An 18,615-nucleotide genomic window follows, 5' to 3' on the forward strand; every position below is an offset into this window, starting at 1 on the left:
AATTTAATCTTCTATCTAGTTTACAATTAAATTTTACTAAATTGAATCTTAATGCGATCATAGTTTTGTAAAGTAATGAAATCTAAAGAAATAAAATTTCTCACAACTCATTTTATTTTTTTCAGAATCAAGAGAAATGGAAATATTCAGTAAATAAAATGGGTGTCCCTCAACAAAATCAACAACCTCAACTTAATATTCAACCTATGAATAATGTACATATGCCTTATGAAATACATCCTATGCAATTAAAAGTAAGTTATTATAATAAATGTTGTATTACAAAATAAAGGTTATATATTCTTCAAAAATAACATATATTTTATGTACAATTTAGAGTGGTACACCAGGTGCTGAACATATGGTTTATTTGAACAGCCAAATAACTGCTCAACAACAACAACTAGCCTTATTTCATCAACATCAGCAGTACAGTAATGGTCAAGTGAGTAATAAAAATTTATAACTCATAATAGTTAGATGAGTAGCATATGATGCATTTAATAACTAGGAACAAAATCAGTATTAGAAATGCACTGAAATATAATGAGTGAACAATTTTATTTTTAATCAAACAAGATACTCATTTTACTACAAGATAATTATTTCTTTAACTATTCAAGTTTTAAATATCCAGTTGATGAGGTTAAGACAGATAGTGGATCAATCAAAATTCAACATCTCAAACACTCTAAATATAACCCATATTTAAGAATTGACATTAATTATATTAAAATTATGCAATACATATTGTATTCCAAAGTTCAAATCAACCAATTTTTATTTAATTTAAATTTGAAAATCACATTGGAGATTAGGATAAAGAACATCATTAGCCTAACTTAATAATTTGTTAATTACTATTTAATTGTATAATATCATTTGTCTTTATTTTTTTTATCAATCAATATTAATCCCTCTAAAAACTTAAGAATGGGATGAATATTAGCTATATAGTATAAAAATAAACTTAGATACAATAGAATAAATGGATGTTATCAGATCTTTAAAGTATAATAGGTTAGCAATGGTAAACAAACAAGTTAGCTGTACATTAAGATGATCAACTAAAGTTGATATTAACATCAGTTGCGTTTCCAAATCGGTATTAATTGTTCGGAAAACATCGTCCCTATTATCATGGGCTGTAAGACGTTGTTCCAAGCCAAAAGCCATTCTGCCAAACGGATGACATGTATATCAAACGAAATGACGAGAGTATAGTTGGCTTTCGTAAGTCATACGTAAGGCATAGTGCAGAAAGGTGAGTGCATGTATAGGCGCATATAGCTGGATGTAAAGCACCCACCCGCTGCTGCTGCTACCGGGTGCATCATCATTACAGGTATAGATGTATCGTGCACAGAGAGGCGCATTCGTGCCAAAGTGGCGGATGGTCGCAGTCGCTCGGTGCCGGGATGGCGCTGTGATCGACGCGTCGTTCTTTGTTTCGCTCATTTTCGCATGCGTTTGTATGCCTGCGATTTGCCGCACACGCATAAACTTACCCACACATACACATGTATACGTATATACAAAACATATATATTGTGGCCGCGGCTGCTGCTACGAGCTATCCCAGCAACGCAGACATATAAGCAAGGCAGAGACTCGCTAGCCGCCACGCGCACAGCAGCTAGTCTTCTAGTCTGACTTTTCTCTGCGCGATTTGTCATTAATCACAAGTCGACGGAATAACTCGCATAAAAGTTGATTTGGATTTGTGAAAAGTAACGAGTGCAGTGCGTTGGTGTGCGTTGATGCTGGGTTGATCGAACGAGTGCGAGGACTGTGTCGTTGTGTTGTTGTGTCGAATCGAAAGTGGAATCAACGGTTGTAGGCTCGCGCGGTTGATGCATCATCGTAGTCGCCGTCGTCGTCATCCGAAAAGGCAGCGCGCACAAGCAAGTGCGTAGCTATATAGGTATAGAAAGAGAAACAGAGAGAGAGAGACAGATAGACGTTTAGCGCACATTTGCGCTGAGGCAGCAGCAGCACAGCAGCATAGTGCGACCGACCGCCCGGCCCACGTCCACACACAAGACAAGTACAGAGAAGTCGAAGAGCTGTAGAGCGCGCGACTGGCCGAAGGAAAATCTTGACAGTGCCTCGTGCTTATGCAGTAATTGTGCAGCTCTCAGTGGCAAAAAGTTGAGCATCGCCATCGCCCGACGACCTGACAAGCAGTGTCCATTTGTGCGTGAGTGTCTTGTGTCGACGGCTGCTCCGTGCACCTATGTAAATATACAACTACGCTGTAATTGTGTGCGCGCGCAAACCAAGTGTAGTTTGTGCAACTGTGTCGTTGAAACGCACACATACGTATAGAGCGAGAGAGGCAGAAAAGCTGGCTCTGCAGATAGTCGGCAAGTGCAAAAGACGGAGCTTCGCTTCTTTGTATAGCTGCATCATCGTCCGCGCAGTCGGTATCGATCAAGTCGGATTAGCATTGCAGGACGAGGCGACGAAACTCCTTGCCTAATCCATATCGCAGCGGTGTACACAATAGCGACAGTCAGAACACACACACACGCACTCGTCATAAAGCTGTGTATGTAATCGTGCACAGTGCCGGCTGCTGCTGTTGTTCAAGGCGTAAGAGCCCCCTCTTCTCTCCCTTGCCATATATTTGCTCTCTTTCTAGAACGACCGAAATCCAATGATTATTTTTCGAAAACAGAAGAGAGCATTTGGTAATTCGGTGACTCGGCGAAGCTGAGTTGTACTGGCCGAGCATTAACTCGCATGTACACACACTCGCTCACACATATACTCTAGTGCAGTTGTGTGCCACACGCGTTGACAGTAGCTGTCTTATCGATCTTCCGATCGAAGTGCAAGTTTTTTACGTCAAAAGAAAAAGCCTAGAAAAGTGTGTTGTTTTTATGAAATCTCTTCGATTGTGTTGATATATCTGCTTATAGGTAAAAGCCTATGAGTGAGAGCGCACACTTATAAAAGTCTATTGATAATAATACAGTGTGCTGTCCATCGAGGGTGGCGGCGTTGGTGCTGTGCTGTGTCGTCGTCGTCGTCGTCGCTGTCGTTGCGAGGGTGGCAGTAGTGCGCATCCTATAGCAGTATACAACAGCATCGACAGCAGTGCTTTATCGGTGTTTTGCAAAGTGTGTGTTGATACAGAAATCATACAGAAGAAAAAAAGGAACAGCAGCCAAGTGTGCTGCACGCATAGTCGAAGTTTATAACAGCAGCTCAGCCGGTAGACGCTACTGCGGCTTTCGGTAGTGGCAGTGCTTCTAACACATCTCGCGAACACTGCAATCAGATAAGCAGTAGCTAGTTCTCGCTCGACTCGTCGAGGAGTATCAAAAACAGCCTCTGTTGTTGTTGTTGTTGTTGTTGTCATTACGACTGTCAGTGACAGTCGTGCTACGACTACGACTACGGCTCGCGGCGAGGCAGCGGCCCTTACGAGGCTGAATTTCGAGGAGGTGACGCGGCTGGACAGAGCATTGGAGACGGTGGACAGTTACACAGGCGGCTGGATGAAGCCGCCGGGGGATTTGTTTCTCTACTGTGACATGAAAGACCTGGGAGCTGACATGGTAAAGTCTGCATTGCCACACGTTAGACATACACACACACACACACACACTCACACTCGAGCTTATCTTTCCAACGTATAAATATGTATATATCCCTGTGCCAGCGAACACTTACAGTTTGGATCTAACCTCAAATTGTAGACATTACAGATTCGTTTGTTTATGCTACATATGAATGCTGCATACGGTTGTCCTTGAATTTCTTAATTATGTATTCTCATATTAATGTTAATTATTGAACTGGTTTAATGACAACGTATCACATATGTATTAAAAAATTGTCACAATATTTTTGCGAAGCTTAAGCGATATCGAGACATAAAAAAACTCCTGTAAAACCAATATTGTTTTTTTATACACTAAAATGTTTCGTTAGAAAATAACAAAACTTTGCTGGGGGCACGACTCATTTGTATCCTGAATCTCTGAAATTATTTCAAAGCATTTTATTAATGTTTGAAATTCAATAGTCAAAACTTTTCATCCTCAGGATCACAAAATTATTTATATCCTTCGTTTAAGATATCCTTCTTACGTAAGAAAAGGTTACTTTTTGTTATTATTTGTACCCACAACAAACGAACTCGTCGTGTACTCTAATGTGTACAAGTACGATTGTGCACACGATAAATATTCATTATGAGGCTTATCGAACTCGCGATTACGAAACTCATGTGTCGTTGCCATTATAGATCATGCAAAGTTTTTAAATATATATACAAGTACCGTTCTGTATTTAGCTTTCCAGTTTTAACGCAATTTTTTTTCTCCGTGTATAATACTGATTTTGGTCGGTAAGTTTTATTTTTATGCGTCATTAAAATTGCTCGAAAAGTCTCGGAACGAGCACAATAAAGTCGTGGAAAAGGAACGCATGCACACTCACATTCACACATACACACGTCGCGCAGGGAATTTTCTTATACTCTCTATCTCACGCGCGCGCGCGATGCGTGAATATTCAAGCTAAAAATATCCGAGTTGTATGTTTCTATATACATGCACATATTCACGCATTTATCAGGCGTTAGATTCGGTGGTGAGCCACTGCCAAAATGGCGTGAGATTTGATTTTATATTTAAAGTTGCTTGAGAAACCGAGAGAAAGAGTCGTGCGAATATGCGTGCGAGCTTGCGTGTATGTCAACAATGCGCGTGAGCTATGAAAAAAATTAGCCAATAACTTTTTTATGAATAATTTAAAGCACGACTCGCCCATTGTACCAACGTATCCATATGAATAATCTGCTGCTACACTTCTCGGCGATTCGATTGCTTGTCATTTACTAAGGTGGATTATTTTATTCAAGTGTACATCATCTGTAACGTCACGAAATGTTGTTGCTTGCCAAGTAAATGTAATCAATAATTGGAAAGTAATGATTTTGTCTATAGGAAGATGAACGTTTACCTAAAAAGCGCGCGTGTAGTGATTTTCTTGTTTTAGGAAAACGTTTTTCGTTTTCTCATTCTCCTACGGAAATCCTATGTTGGACGTTTTGGGAAAAAAATTGTTATTATTAGAGAAGTCTGGTCATGGTGTGGATTGGTGGTACTTTTCTCTGAATAACGTTGAACCCACTCATCAAGACTTTTTTTGTATTTGAGCCTAGTGCGTACAAAAATTCGATAATATTTTACCTTGAACGACCAAAACCGATTCATATTTACTCTCATGATTATAATTATGTACATAGCTGGTACGAATTCGCGTTTCGGGTGATACAGTGCGTGGCTTTAATGACCTTTTGTTTATAATGATACATTTTATGGTTTCTTAGCTCGCGTACAATTTCAGCGTCGTATGCGCGGCCATAATCGCATGGCTCGCGAGCAGGCGCGCGAAGAAGCAATGTTACATTTTCGTCTTAGACGATACTTAAATGCTCGATATGAACAAATTTATTGCCAATTAAAACCTTTGTTTAGGTTCAAATTTTTTAAGTATATAAATGAGATGGACTCACTTCGTATGTACATTTAACTAACGAAAGTGTGGGCTTGGTCTTTCCGATTCGTGAGGTAGTCTTGACATAATAAGCCGAAAGAGAAAAGTGTGAATACTCGTATACTAATGAAATCGGCTAAAGAGAAAAGATAAAAGTCGGTCATTTCTATCTACTGCTCTGCTTTGTACAGAATTATAAATCAAAAAACTGACCCAGTCGCCGCGCACTCCTTTCCCAAATCTTGAGTATTGAACATGACTATAGCAGTAGCTGCCAAAGATAAACATTTAACTGTTCTCTACATCTTCTCGACTGCTACCTATGTGTAAAAGCTACGAATAACTGCTTGGATCATCGTGGCTTTGTATACATTTTTCTTATTCTCGCACTCATCGAAGATAGAGAGAGAGAGAGAGAGAGAGAGAGAGAGAGAGAGAGTACAAGATCTTTATCATACGACCGGAAAAAGACACGCTGTCTGTAGCGTTTGTAACACATTATATCTTTCCTGGAGCCTTGTGCTCTTTTTGCATCTACTTTTGATCTATCTTACTAAAAGATTTCTTTCTCTTTTTGGGTCGCTATTTTTTTCTAAGCTGCGTCTATCGCGAAATATTAATAGGAAATCGAACACTTGCACAAATAATCTTGTATTTCATCTTCGGCGACGTTAGGCGCGTCGTTACTTCAGAGTATCATGTTTCTTGTTATCTCATCACGCTAACGCAAAGGATAATAACAGAGGAGAGTGTGACTCCTGATACAAAGAGAGTATAGTAGTACTTATGTGTATACATAGGCGCTGAGGAATCGTCATGTCGTCACAAAAATTTATCAAACATAAATCGGATTAATCTTATTGTTTATAACTATACATTTTTCTCACGATATATTTATTTTCTCGCATATATTCATCTTCAAACTACACAAGATCAACTAAATAGTTTGAATCCTAAATCAATTATAATATATTTACGTGCACTTTAGTCGCTCGCTCCTCTTCTTGTTTAAGCTATTTTTTGATATTAATTTCATCGTCTAATGCAATATTAGTAGGTGTGCGAAATCGTAAATTATTGCTTTTATCATTCGTTTGGGATGCAAATATCGGCAGTACACAGCATTCGATGAAGGAGGATGAACCATCGCAAGGAGATTCTCATTATGCAACTCATATGCCATTCCGAGCTCCAGAGTTTTAATTATTTATCGTTAATTCACAAAGTCCTTGCAAGTCTATTTCAACATTTAGACTAATTATTTTATTAAACTCATTTGCTGAATCGAATGGTTTACTCAGCAGTTTAGTAATGTATTTGTCTCGTATGTATGTTTTTGTGTACGTGTAACGTTACTCATAATAAAATGATTTTATTGATTTTAATGAAAATTTATTCCAAAAACCCACATTCGCACATGCGTTGATATTATATATTACAAGTGTCAGAAGGAGTCTCGGAAAATTGCTTCTCTCTTAATTGGATTTTCATCAAATTACACAATGATGCTCGTCCACGCGCGTATGTAGTAAATAGTTTTGTGCGACTTGTATAATTATTCAAAATCTAAAATGAAAAAGTAAACCTCTCTTGAAGGGACATCGAAATTATTCGAATTAAACAGTAAAGCGTATATAGGTTGAGCTTTTTAGGAAAGCTATTATTTAAATTAATGAACAGCAGCAATAAAGTTAGTCTTATATGCAATACGTACGCACGCGTACATTCGCGTTGTTACTATGATATAAAAGCTCGAAGAAAAATCGAGAAGGGAGAGAACATAGTCCAGAGGTTTGAAGCCTTTGATTCCATTAAATCAATCTATCAGCCAAAGCACAAAGCCTGTGCGCGACTCTTTCTGATATGTTGTATACTTGAATGCATTGCGATTGAACTACTCTCTCTTTCTCTTTTTAACGAGACTAGCTGTGATATGTGACGCATGAGCTGAGATTTCTATCGATGATAACGATAATAATATAATACCATTTCGTATATTGAATATTCTGCTTAGTTTAAAGCATATCGTAAAGCATGAGCTGATCCCTTTTGTTTTCATTAAAACCTGACGGATGTACAAGTTTGGATAATGGTTAGTCATTCATTTGAGAGAGACTTCAATTTTTGTTTAGTTTTTTTGTTAATTATTGTGTTCAAGATTGGTCACACGCGTTATACTTAGCTTATGAGAATAATTTGAACCATTTTTGCAATGATAATTTTTTTTGTGTATTTGCGAATAAGAGACATACTTCACGGTCAGCAATTTGTCAATGTCGATAGCTTAGCGTCTGCATAAATGATTACCCGTAGGATCATACTACGAAAATGTTTATAAGTGTCAGTTTTTTTAACGCCCTAGATTTTATTTATTTACTTATTTATTTATTGAATCGTATTTTTTTATTGTGTCAAAAATTCGTACTTGGCGAGTGAAGTTTTGAGTGATGCGATGAACCTTTTGAAACTATCAATTCATTTTTAATAATAATCAATTCATTAAAAATAAATATTAGAAAAAACTTGACTTACAGTCGGAAAAGTTCATTGACCGCTTCAGGTCACATCACTGGAGTACGAAGCATAAATTGGGTCATATTCTCAATTCCTAACACAATTATTTTAGTTGAAAAAAAGTTATACAACAAAAATGTCTACATTTGTCCAAATTAAATTTTTGAATTCACTTTGTTGTCCGCGCCTAAATAGCTATCATTTATCTAAAGATCAAACGGTCGTCCTCGATGGTTTGGTTTATTTCCAGCATAATCTGCAATGCGCAGAGAGTGGCTCTCTTTGCGGAGAAATAAAATATCAAACTTCATTGCGTATCGATCTTATTTGGCACAAACATACATTTACTTTTTTCTAGCTTGTTTTGCTGTACTTTGCTTAGTAACTGATAAATATTCGCCCTCGTTAATTTTTCTATTATTACAAGTTAAGCGAAAGTTTCTTTAAACTACTTAATACTTACATTTAATTTGCAAAAGTTTTTAGAACTATTACTCAAGTTCAAAGCTCTACATGTTTACATAATTATGTAAGTGTGTGCGAAATCTTTCATTTATTGATTCACTCTTGAAAGCAACAGCGGCTCTGCGTCAAATTGAATTACCGCATGTGCGTCCACTAAAACTCCCTGCACTCCCTTTCTCGACTGTCCTCTATACAATCAAACTACGTTGTCCAATGATGCCCAATCGTTACCGGGCTCACTTAGTCGTTTTTTCAATCGGTGAATTCAGCCTCTTTTTTCTAACTCTCTTTTAATCTTTTGTTCTTGCTGTTTTAAATTACATGACTTACGAAGCCTGAGTTGAATGAAAATTTTGAAACAAGTTTTCTGAAATTCATTCAAAAAATTTTCCTATTTACGCACTAAAGATTCTCTTTCACGAATAAGTTGAATAAATAGAATCATTGACACTTACCGATTCACCGCTTTTTCAATGACTTTGTTGCTCATGGCAAAACTCATTTAGCCATTAAAGAAAACGAGCTAATTTGAACGAAAAATGAAATAGCTCCTTTTTCGTTTCTTCTTTATATGATACTGGTATTAAGTGAAGTCGGCTGATGATTTTTTTATGTTACCCATGCCATTCACCGAGTAATTGTAATTTAGCTATACCTATAGATGGTCGGAAAAAAATTAATTTTCTTTTTACTGAGGTGGTTTAATTTACACGCATGCAGACTTCTACATTATCAATGTACACTATTGACCCGAATTTGCAATTTTTTTATTCTTCGCGTCACGAAATCTCGTACTAGATTATTTTGGGTGTGTCATCGACTCTTGTTTTTATCCAGAGTAACAACAAGATACGCACCAAATAGACAATAGACCACGTCTTTGCCGCGAGTCATTGACTCTGCGTTCTCTCTCTCTCTCTCTCTCTCTCTCTCTCTCTCTTTCCCTCTCTCTTTACACGAGGTTTCAAAGTTAGCCGGACGGAAAGGAAAGAGGCGCCCGTCGTCGTTGTAACGAGAGCGTGGGTGGATGGCCTCGCCTTGCCTCGCGCGACAAGTTTATGTAACGAAAAGTTTATGTAGCCACTCTCAGCTCGGTCAGCAAGAGGAAGACAAAAAAGACAACGCCTGGTTGTATACATATATGTGTAAATATCCAATTGAAATAAGAAGCTAAACTCGTGCAGTTGCGTGGCTCCCTCGAGAAAATTTCATTTCGAATGCAATCAATGAGTTTTATTGCTCAGCGATTGTTCTACTCCTGAACCACAGTTTATTTCGGATAATGTTACATTTAATTTTTGCTCTCTTTCTTTTTCTTGCTTGAGAAATAGTTTGCGATTGCACAGTCGATTCAGAGGAAAGTAAAAAGGGCAAAAAATTAACTGTAAGTTGCTTTTCACGCTATGTGGAAATCGTTACAAAGTTCTGAGAAAGTTGATCCAACATGCAGCTTTGGGAGCTTTGCAACAATTAAAAATTATCATCTAGAGGTTTCTCTATATTATCAACTTCAAAGAAAATAGTTTTGAATAAGACTCTTTTTAATTAAACAGAGAATTCAAATTGTACCACAGAATAAGCTAGATAGGTGAGATACCGTATAGATCTAAAAATGGCCATGTCAGGGAATAAAAAAGCGGAAGTAAAATCTGCCTCTGTGCTGTAGGTGTAAAAAATCGTAATTTTCCGAAGAAGATCTTAAGACACTCCGAATATCAGCTTAAGCGCAAGGGCATTACTGCATAAGAGTGCGTTACGTGTGCGATTGCACTTGTGACTCTCTCTGTGTAGCACGTTTATATGCACATACGCACAGATACACACAGAAGAGAGAAGGTGGTCTAGAGGAAACATAACACTCGGAGCGCTGGTGGCAGTGGTAGCGAGGACAGTGGCCGTGACCTGCGTCATTGTGTGCAGACACCTACTAGCTCTCAAGACTTGGACTTATCACAGTGTGTGTGTGGAGCGAAAAGTCAGTTGCCGCACAGCACAGGAGAAGGGGTCGCTGGCCCCTTTATACACACCCATTACCTTAAAGCTCGATGTTTTATAAAAGTTTGCGTCTGTGTGAGTGTGCACCCGTTTCACTCGCACGCACACCTTCATATACTGCACTGCCCGCCGTTCACGCTACGTACTTCTTTTTTTTTTTCTTACTCAAAGACGCGTCTGCTCCTTTACGGTAGGGGATACCTTTCTGAAAAAAACATAAAAGTATTGATTCAGAAAACGTATTTAGACATTGCCTATAGCACTTACGTACAGAGAACATTTTTCTTCAGCTTATCATAAGCACCATATAATATGCTCACCCATGTGTCAATCTTGTCAAATAGTCTTGGCTTTTGCTTTCCATAACTTCTTTGAAAACAGCAAAAACGTGTAAGTTCTAAAGTACAACAAATTCACTCGTTCAAAGTTTATTTTTCATGCTACCCCAGCCAAAACTAACCTTTTTCGTCCCGGCGGCCAAAACGAAAAAGTTAATTTCTGCTGGGGGATTCACGAAAAATAGTATACGCACCTGTGAAACGAAAAACTGGAAAGCCTCAGAGCACATGTTTATCAGCCTCGGCTTCGGCTCGCCCGATAATTAAGCGTGCTCTAGGCACGTAATATACTATTTATAGCACTGTGTGGCATAAGTTCACATTTATGGCACGCTTTTCTGTGGCATAAGTCGCACATTCCAGCACCGCTGCGTTCGCAACGCACTCGCATACGCTCGTGCGCTAACCTCACTTCGCACTACCAGAAAGTGCGACTCATGACTCGGAAAAGGGGGCATAAATGTGAACTTAGCATAGTGCTATAAAATGTTGTACGATACTCGTGCCATGGGGACACTTTTCGACCCAGCTATTAGGACCCTCGCTGCGCTCGGGCCCTAAACAACACCGTGCCAAAAAGTGTTACTTATGGCACTTGATCGTAAAGTACTAAATTACTGACACTTTTAAAGACAACTTTTTCAATAAATACTTTTCTGAGGTAAAAGTTATCATACACTCGTGCTGATACATTTAAAGTATACAGTTTTGATAAAAAAATCGATCATTTCTCGTATCCATATTTTTTACACTGATGGACAATTTTTTCTTCTCAAATTAAACTAGCCGCTAGACTTCGAGAAAATCGTTCGTTCCTAGCTTTCTTATAAAATAAAGATTCTTCATCTTTTACTTATCTCTTGCTCGTCTCCCCCCTGAAAACTGTTGGGTTTTCTTTGTTTTTTTTATTATTACTTCGAATCGAGTTTTCACTCAAATTTACAGAGGTCGAATCGCGGCAACTTCTTCACAGCGACAACGAGTCTAGATATTTCTGCTAATTAGGAAATTCATCGAGCTTTCGCTAACTAGATAGATGTTTAAGAGGATAAAAGCGGGGAAAAAAGGTTAAGTCCTAGTTTCTCGCCAAATAAAATCATCATAAATTTCTAAATTATATAAATTGTTAATACAAACACGAGAGAATAATTTTTTTCTTTGTTTTCAAATACTTCATTTTCTAAACGTATAATGTTAATTGATATAAAATTCAAAAGAAATGAAAACAACGTATCAGAAAAGACAAATAAACAAAACAAAAACGATATTGGTGCATAAAAGTTGTAGTCGTGAACACATTGAAGAGCGAGAACATACACTAGTTAATCAAGTATTGCACTAAACTTATTATGATAGTGTATAAACAACAGTTGCAGCAACAAAAAGTTTTTCAAAGGAAAACTTTTGATATGCCCTTAAAATTCGGTTGTCGTCGATTAGCCACTTGGGTATTCTTCAACAGTTTCTTTTTTTTTCGAACTCGATAACTAACGTGGTGGAGGAATTGTCTTTTTTCACACTTGGAAGTACAATTCAATTTCGACAGTTGAAAAAGTCATTAAACTTTAACCTCTAGAGGAATAGTTATCGTATTTAAACATAATGACCACACGTGCCAGAATCATATTTTTTTCGCTTAACACTAAAGCACTTAAGTGCGTCCATCTATTTTTAATTATCTTAAATTCTGTTTTTGCAAAGCAACCGTTCAAAAACCAAAAGGCTTGATTCCTTTTTAATATATATGAATTAAAACTATACTGCATTGATGCCTTGTAAATATTTCTTTCAAGTTCGTGAATCATAAGAAAAATTCAAAAAATAAAATGAATTGCCATAGTTTGTAATTATTTCTTGTTTAGTTTGTAAAGTTAGAAATCGAAAAAAAACTATCGAATATGATCACTCTCAGTAATGCATAAGTAATAGTGCTCAATATTAATTCTTACTTTTTTAAATTTTGCAGATTGCTCCTTCGGCAAAAAAATTATGGGGTGTCGACGATGGCAGCTCCAAGGACGATGGAGGCGTAAAAGGTGGCGGAATACTCCCTTTAGGTGAACAAATGTGGCGAGACTCGACCTGGAGCACCTCAGGTAATGTATATTATGCAAATAATACGAAAAAAATAGATCGGAATCGTCGCGTTACTTGCAACGGTGTGATATTATCTTGAAAATACGACTACAACTTCTTTACACTATTGCCTACAATATGAAAATAAAAAAAAAGAGACAGAAAGAAAACATGTCAGTTTTTTTATATTCATGTGTACTAGAGATAAATTAATGCTTTAATAGACCATAAATAAATGCACGTCACATTTTTACAGTACATACATTTAGTTATGAATTCTATGAACAAAATAGTAATGTTAACTACTACATAATCGATTGCTCATTACTTGCCCTACCATATCCCTCGCTCTTTCTTCTACATTTGAATAAAAGAGTGGAAAATCAGCAGCACGTCTAGTTATCTAGTTTTTCTTACGTTTACCTTTTCTACTCGATCACCAAACATCAATATAAACTTTGATTGAGCAAACTACTACAGCCAGCGAATCCTTTGAAAATACAAATGAAAACTCTCAGCTGCAGTAGCAACATCCCAAATCAACACTCGCATTTTTGCATGGAACTTTGGTAAATTAGTAATCTGTGGACGTATCAATTCACAGTATCGTGCATATAAGTACAGTTCCTGCGCGTAAAAGAGTTATACCACTGACGTGTTAGTACCGACAGAGAGAATTCATAGTTCGTAAGAAACGGATCACTCGAGCCAATCCTTTGAATATGTACGTTAATTCGCATGTAGTCATGCTGTCACGTTGTCGTCTTCATATCATACTTCACGACGAGGACGACGACAAGGATGGATGGATGGATGCGAGACATCTCTTTATTTTTAGTCCTATAACGTGACGGGGGTAAAAGTTGGCCGCAGGCTAATCAGAAAATCCCTTTTACTTTTTCATTCATCGTGTGCGTGCGAATGTGAGTGTGTGTAGTGTACATCCTTGCATACATCGCTGCGCTCTCTTTCTCTCTCTTTATCTCAGCTCCAGCCGCGTGTATGGGTGCAACACTGCTGTTGCCATGGCGATAGACGCCCGTTGGCGGCACAGCTCCGTATATACATATATATCGATATACAAAACGGTGGGGGCAACGTCCAACCACCCTGCGGATATTCCACCTTTTCTCTATGTGTTGAGTATATATATAAGTATATGCACATGTATATATGTTGTTGTTGCGAACCGTGTCGTCGGCACCCTGTCGCCATCGCCACACTGCGCGCTCTAATTAACATTTTTCTTTTCTCTTCTTCTTACTCTTGTCTATGCTGCCAATATTATTTTTTTCGCATGTGCATAGCAACGTAACTTAAATAGGATTAAATTCATGGATAACTTCCATATTAATTGTTTGCGTAATTCGCTTCTTCATCGTGTTTCTCCGAGAACGCATCGTTGTCATCGAACATAAGATGCCTTTGCTACTGTCATTGCTCTATATTAATAGGAAATTTATGCGTTTTCTGACGAGGAAGCTTGCTTAACCTCTTACCCTTTTGTCTTTTCCTTTTTCATGATATTTTTCTCTCATTTTATGAGCACAAAAGAAAGGAGAAAAATAAGATGTTTGTCGCCATTGGTGGTTGAAATCTTCAATGAAAAAACATGAGATTTATTTTTATCGTTGTCAAAACCATTGCACGGACATGGATGAGCGTGAATTTCGGTACTATAGAATAAATTTACAAGACTTTTTATCTTTCAAATTCAAAGCCTCGATGTCGGATTTAAATTCCAGAAATTTCATAAATAACGAGTAAACCCTTTATCATTACTTCAATTTTATTTCTCCATACTATGCAACTTGCACTATGCACTTTGGTTTTGAACGAGTATATTATTTTTCGTATTTTTTTTGTATCGGTTACACCTGACAATCGTCTTGAAATGCATTTGGAGATAATCAAGATATTTAAGTTTCCTTGTGTGTGAGTGTATGCAATGTATCCTCCTTCTTCTGGAGCTGCTCGCATGACACAATGAGAGTCATACAGACGATTTTCAAGCGTTTTGAATTATTAACAGCATAGTCTCGAACGTGCATATCAATTTATGAAATTGTCAGCTTTGTCAGCTAGTTTCTCTGCATAGAGAGAAAGACAATATTTAAACAATAATATATTCACAATGGTAAATTTCAATAACTAGTAATGGTATTGAAAAAACTTAACTTGACTAGAGTATCATCTTCAAAATGCAATTACATAGAGCAAAAGAAAGAGAACGAATGAAATTTGGATTTTGTCATAACACTTTTGAGTATTAATTTTGACGTTAACGTTAACTTCTTTACTTTGTATACTAACATGTAGTGTTATTAAACCTTATAATGTAAATATTTGCAGTAGCGATACACATTTATTATCAGCCAAAAATAAATTCGTAATTCTTTATACAAATTTAATCGTGTGTCCGATCTCATGAAGTATATCATTATTATTTAATTGAATTACTCTATAAATATAAAATGTATATGTTGCAGATCATGCAGTTTCACAACCCATTTCAATGGGCAGCAGCAGACGGGTTGGAGTCGGCAGTGGATACCATCAAACGTCTGAAGTCGGTGCAGTTCTCAGCCCAAGAAGCAGGTGAGTGAGAGCCATCCAAGGAACTTTTATTTATGTTTGCTCTCTTGACCGTAAGAGAAAGGGAATATTAATTATCCTTTGCGCTCAAGAAACCACATAAGATCCGTAACTGTTTTTTTTTTAATGTTTGTATACCGAAATCATTGAAAAATACCCTTATTTATTTTACTAATCTCATTGGTTTACTTTGAAGGTATTTTCATTTAATCTTCAATCAATCAATACAATACATGTCAGTATATGATGCATTGGTTTAAAAAAAATGTACACAATAAGAAGTCATTGATATTCATAGAGTAATCAATAAACATTTTTTTTTAACTTTTGTAGATTTTTCAAGTAAATTTTAAAATTAAACATTCTTACATCGTAAGAAAAAAAAATTTGACCTAAAAATTTTTTCCAAGAAATCTAAAAATATACTGACAAAATTCCTATCAATTCTTTAATAAATTGGTATTTATTTTACCATGTATTATATTAACTGACAAAAACAAAACATCCAAAATATTTTTTATAAAATCTTTTAAAACTGACGGGGACAAAAATACAAGTAACTTTTTGATGTGTGTCAAGTCTCCAATTAAATGTTGAGGAACATATGTTCTGAATTTTATGAGGTCTTCTTGTTCGTCAATGATATACCAAAGCCAGGCTAAAATGACTATTTTTCAACACATTTTTATGGTTTTTACTGAATATTTCTACTTGAAAAATGTTATAAAAAGCCGCAAGGGTGTTTTGTTTTGAATTCCTGATTTTCTAGACAAAAGCGTAGTTTTTTAAATAATTGAAGTGAAATTTTTATAAAATGCGTTCGAAAATTTTTAAAAGCTTGTTTTACTCGAATACATTTACAATATGATTATTTCTATTGTAATTCATTAATTTCGTTTTTTTTCATGTACACCTACAGTGAAGCCAGTGGTTTGGGAGTCAAAATGGTTGAGTACGTTCTAGGATCGAGTCCGACAAATTCAAAGGAACTCGACCAACGGATGGTGTCGCTGAGATTGGTATGTAGACAATTTCAGTTCATAGGTAGATGGTAATAATTAATAGTTAAATATTTCATTATAACGACATATTTTTTATACTAGAATGACAATGACAAAAAAGACAAGGATAAGGGCGCAGCGAGTCCTTTTGATAACTCAAAAGATGACAATTGTCCTCAAGGAAACGGATTGACTTCTCAGAATGGGCTTGACGACGATAAAGGATTCAAGTAAGTTTCATATGTGTATAAATTCTAAAAACTTGAAGGCTCTGATATTTTTCTCGATTGCCTTGATTCCATTTCTGTATGCGTTCTTGAGCACCAGATAGACTTACTCGTTCAATTTTATCGTTACGTAAATCAATTAACGACAGGCATACCCATAGCCAAAAGAGATTCGACAGTAGTGCTTGAGGAACTGTATAACCTTGCATAAGCGACCAATTTTGAAATATGTCACTTGGTATATAAGAAATAGTATATACTTCTTTGCTTTAAAGTACTTGAATGCGCTCAATGTGTACTCGCTGTATAAGTACGCAGCCTGGAGAAGAAGGAAAAAGGTGAAGTTAGGATGCGACTCCGCTGACACGCAGTATCATTCAATGTCATCCGGCTTCTTTATATTCTATTCTCGCGGTCGCGTGCGCTCACTTGCCACTACTCGCGAAGGAAAATGCAAAGAAAAAGATAGGTAACCATGGAAGGTTAAGAAGGAGGGACAATGCTCGACGAAGAGTATATATGCAGTGCATAAGAACAACGAGGATCGCTGTCAAGGGCGCGAGCGTTCGCACACTTATAGGGCACATTACCTTGCACAGCCAATAAATGGCATTCTACGCGGTGTCTGTTGTGCACGCACACGCTACGCATTGCATGCGAGGTCATAATGTGCGAGGAAAGTATACATACGCTGTTTATTCTGAAACAACATTGCTGCAAGTCCCTGGGACCTGCGATCTATGACGGAACGATAGTATGTAGCTGTCGGTTACTTCGAGCATTGACGCGACACCTGCTGGAAGCTTGTAGTGCATCAGAAAACTTTGTTACCGACCGCGAGTACGTGCAAGAAAAAGGTTTTATGTTCGAGTTCAGTACGAGTAACGCTAGTCGATATTTTGACATTTAAAGGTGAACATTTTTACTCGATATAGCAGATTTTTTTTGTCAACTAGTTTTTACGAATTAGTCAATCTTTACTGGAGAGTCGTGTGAACGGTAAACCTTGCAAGAAATGAATGCATCTTAACAGTATAAAAAGCTTAAAACGAGTTTGCATTAAATTTAATACTCCAATCACAAATTTAATTTAATGTAAATATGAACATTCATATTATTTGTTCGTTATATTATTTATTCAAAACTCATAAGAAAGCATTGGAAAATGTTTTTCTTAAAATTTGTAATCATCATGAAGGGAACTTGTTAAATCTCTCAACGCAATTACATCGTCACAGTTAACAAGTAAATTTCACTATACACATACTCTTCTTTAAAAAAATTTCTACTCTTTTCATTATGCTAAGGAACAAATAATTCACAATACTGATTAACTATGTCTGGACTTTCTATTTTTTCTTGTCTCCTCCAGTGAAATTAGACATTTCAACCTACTTTTTAAGGCGTTGAAGTTGCTCAACAAGCTGTTGTTGATACTGATGTCCGTGCCTTGAGAAAACGAAAAATTGATTTTTCAAAATAACACCAGCCAACCTTGTGCTATGATATGCAAATACATCCATCACTTTGAATATCAGTCACCTCCGTAGCTAAGAAGAAATATTACACGTTTGCAGACGTGCATAGTCAACTACACGCGCTACTCTCATTTATTGAAGCCAAATCTTTTCGATGCACCTTGCGGTACTTTGCTCGTCTTCATTTTTGCTTAGCTTCGCCGTTATTATGCCTGTAAATTTCTCGAGGTGATACTCGAAACCCTGGATGCAATTTTTCAACTCCGAGCTTGGTAACTGTAGACTTACATCAACTCGAGTATCAATTTTTAAAAGCTACTATCGTGGAAACCTACGATTACTCTACTTGACTTTTACGAACATTATTGATGTTACACATTGAAGAACTACTTTTAATTGGTTCTATAGTAAT

At 36.8% G+C, this 18,615-nt stretch overlaps 1 protein-coding gene across 8 annotated transcripts in view; it reads left to right on the top strand.

Moving 5' to 3' along the window:
• LOC106660588 (maternal protein pumilio) overlaps positions 1-18,615 on the top strand; it is a 62,878-nt gene that overhangs the window by 2,097 nt on the left and 42,166 nt on the right. For 7 of the 8 annotated variants that reach the window (XM_014383641.2, XM_023462002.1, XM_014383642.2 and 4 more), the window contains 6 exons: positions 126-254; positions 338-445; positions 12,793-12,922; positions 15,392-15,500; positions 16,417-16,516; positions 16,601-16,728. In XM_014383641.2, the coding sequence (XP_014239127.1) occupies positions 126-254; positions 338-445; positions 12,793-12,922; positions 15,392-15,500; positions 16,417-16,516; positions 16,601-16,728 (704 nt within the window). Of the gene's footprint in view, positions 1-125; positions 255-337; positions 446-1,613; positions 3,567-12,792; positions 12,923-15,391; positions 15,501-16,416; positions 16,517-16,600; positions 16,729-18,615 lie in introns of those variants that run through there. The other variant, XM_014383645.2, reaches the window with a different exon arrangement.

Source organism: Trichogramma pretiosum, unplaced genomic scaffold (genome assembly GCF_000599845.2).
Source record: "Trichogramma pretiosum strain Unisexual culture from Peru unplaced genomic scaffold, Tpre_2.0 scaffold27, whole genome shotgun sequence".
Lineage (NCBI taxonomy): Eukaryota > Metazoa > Arthropoda > Insecta > Hymenoptera > Trichogrammatidae > Trichogramma > Trichogramma pretiosum.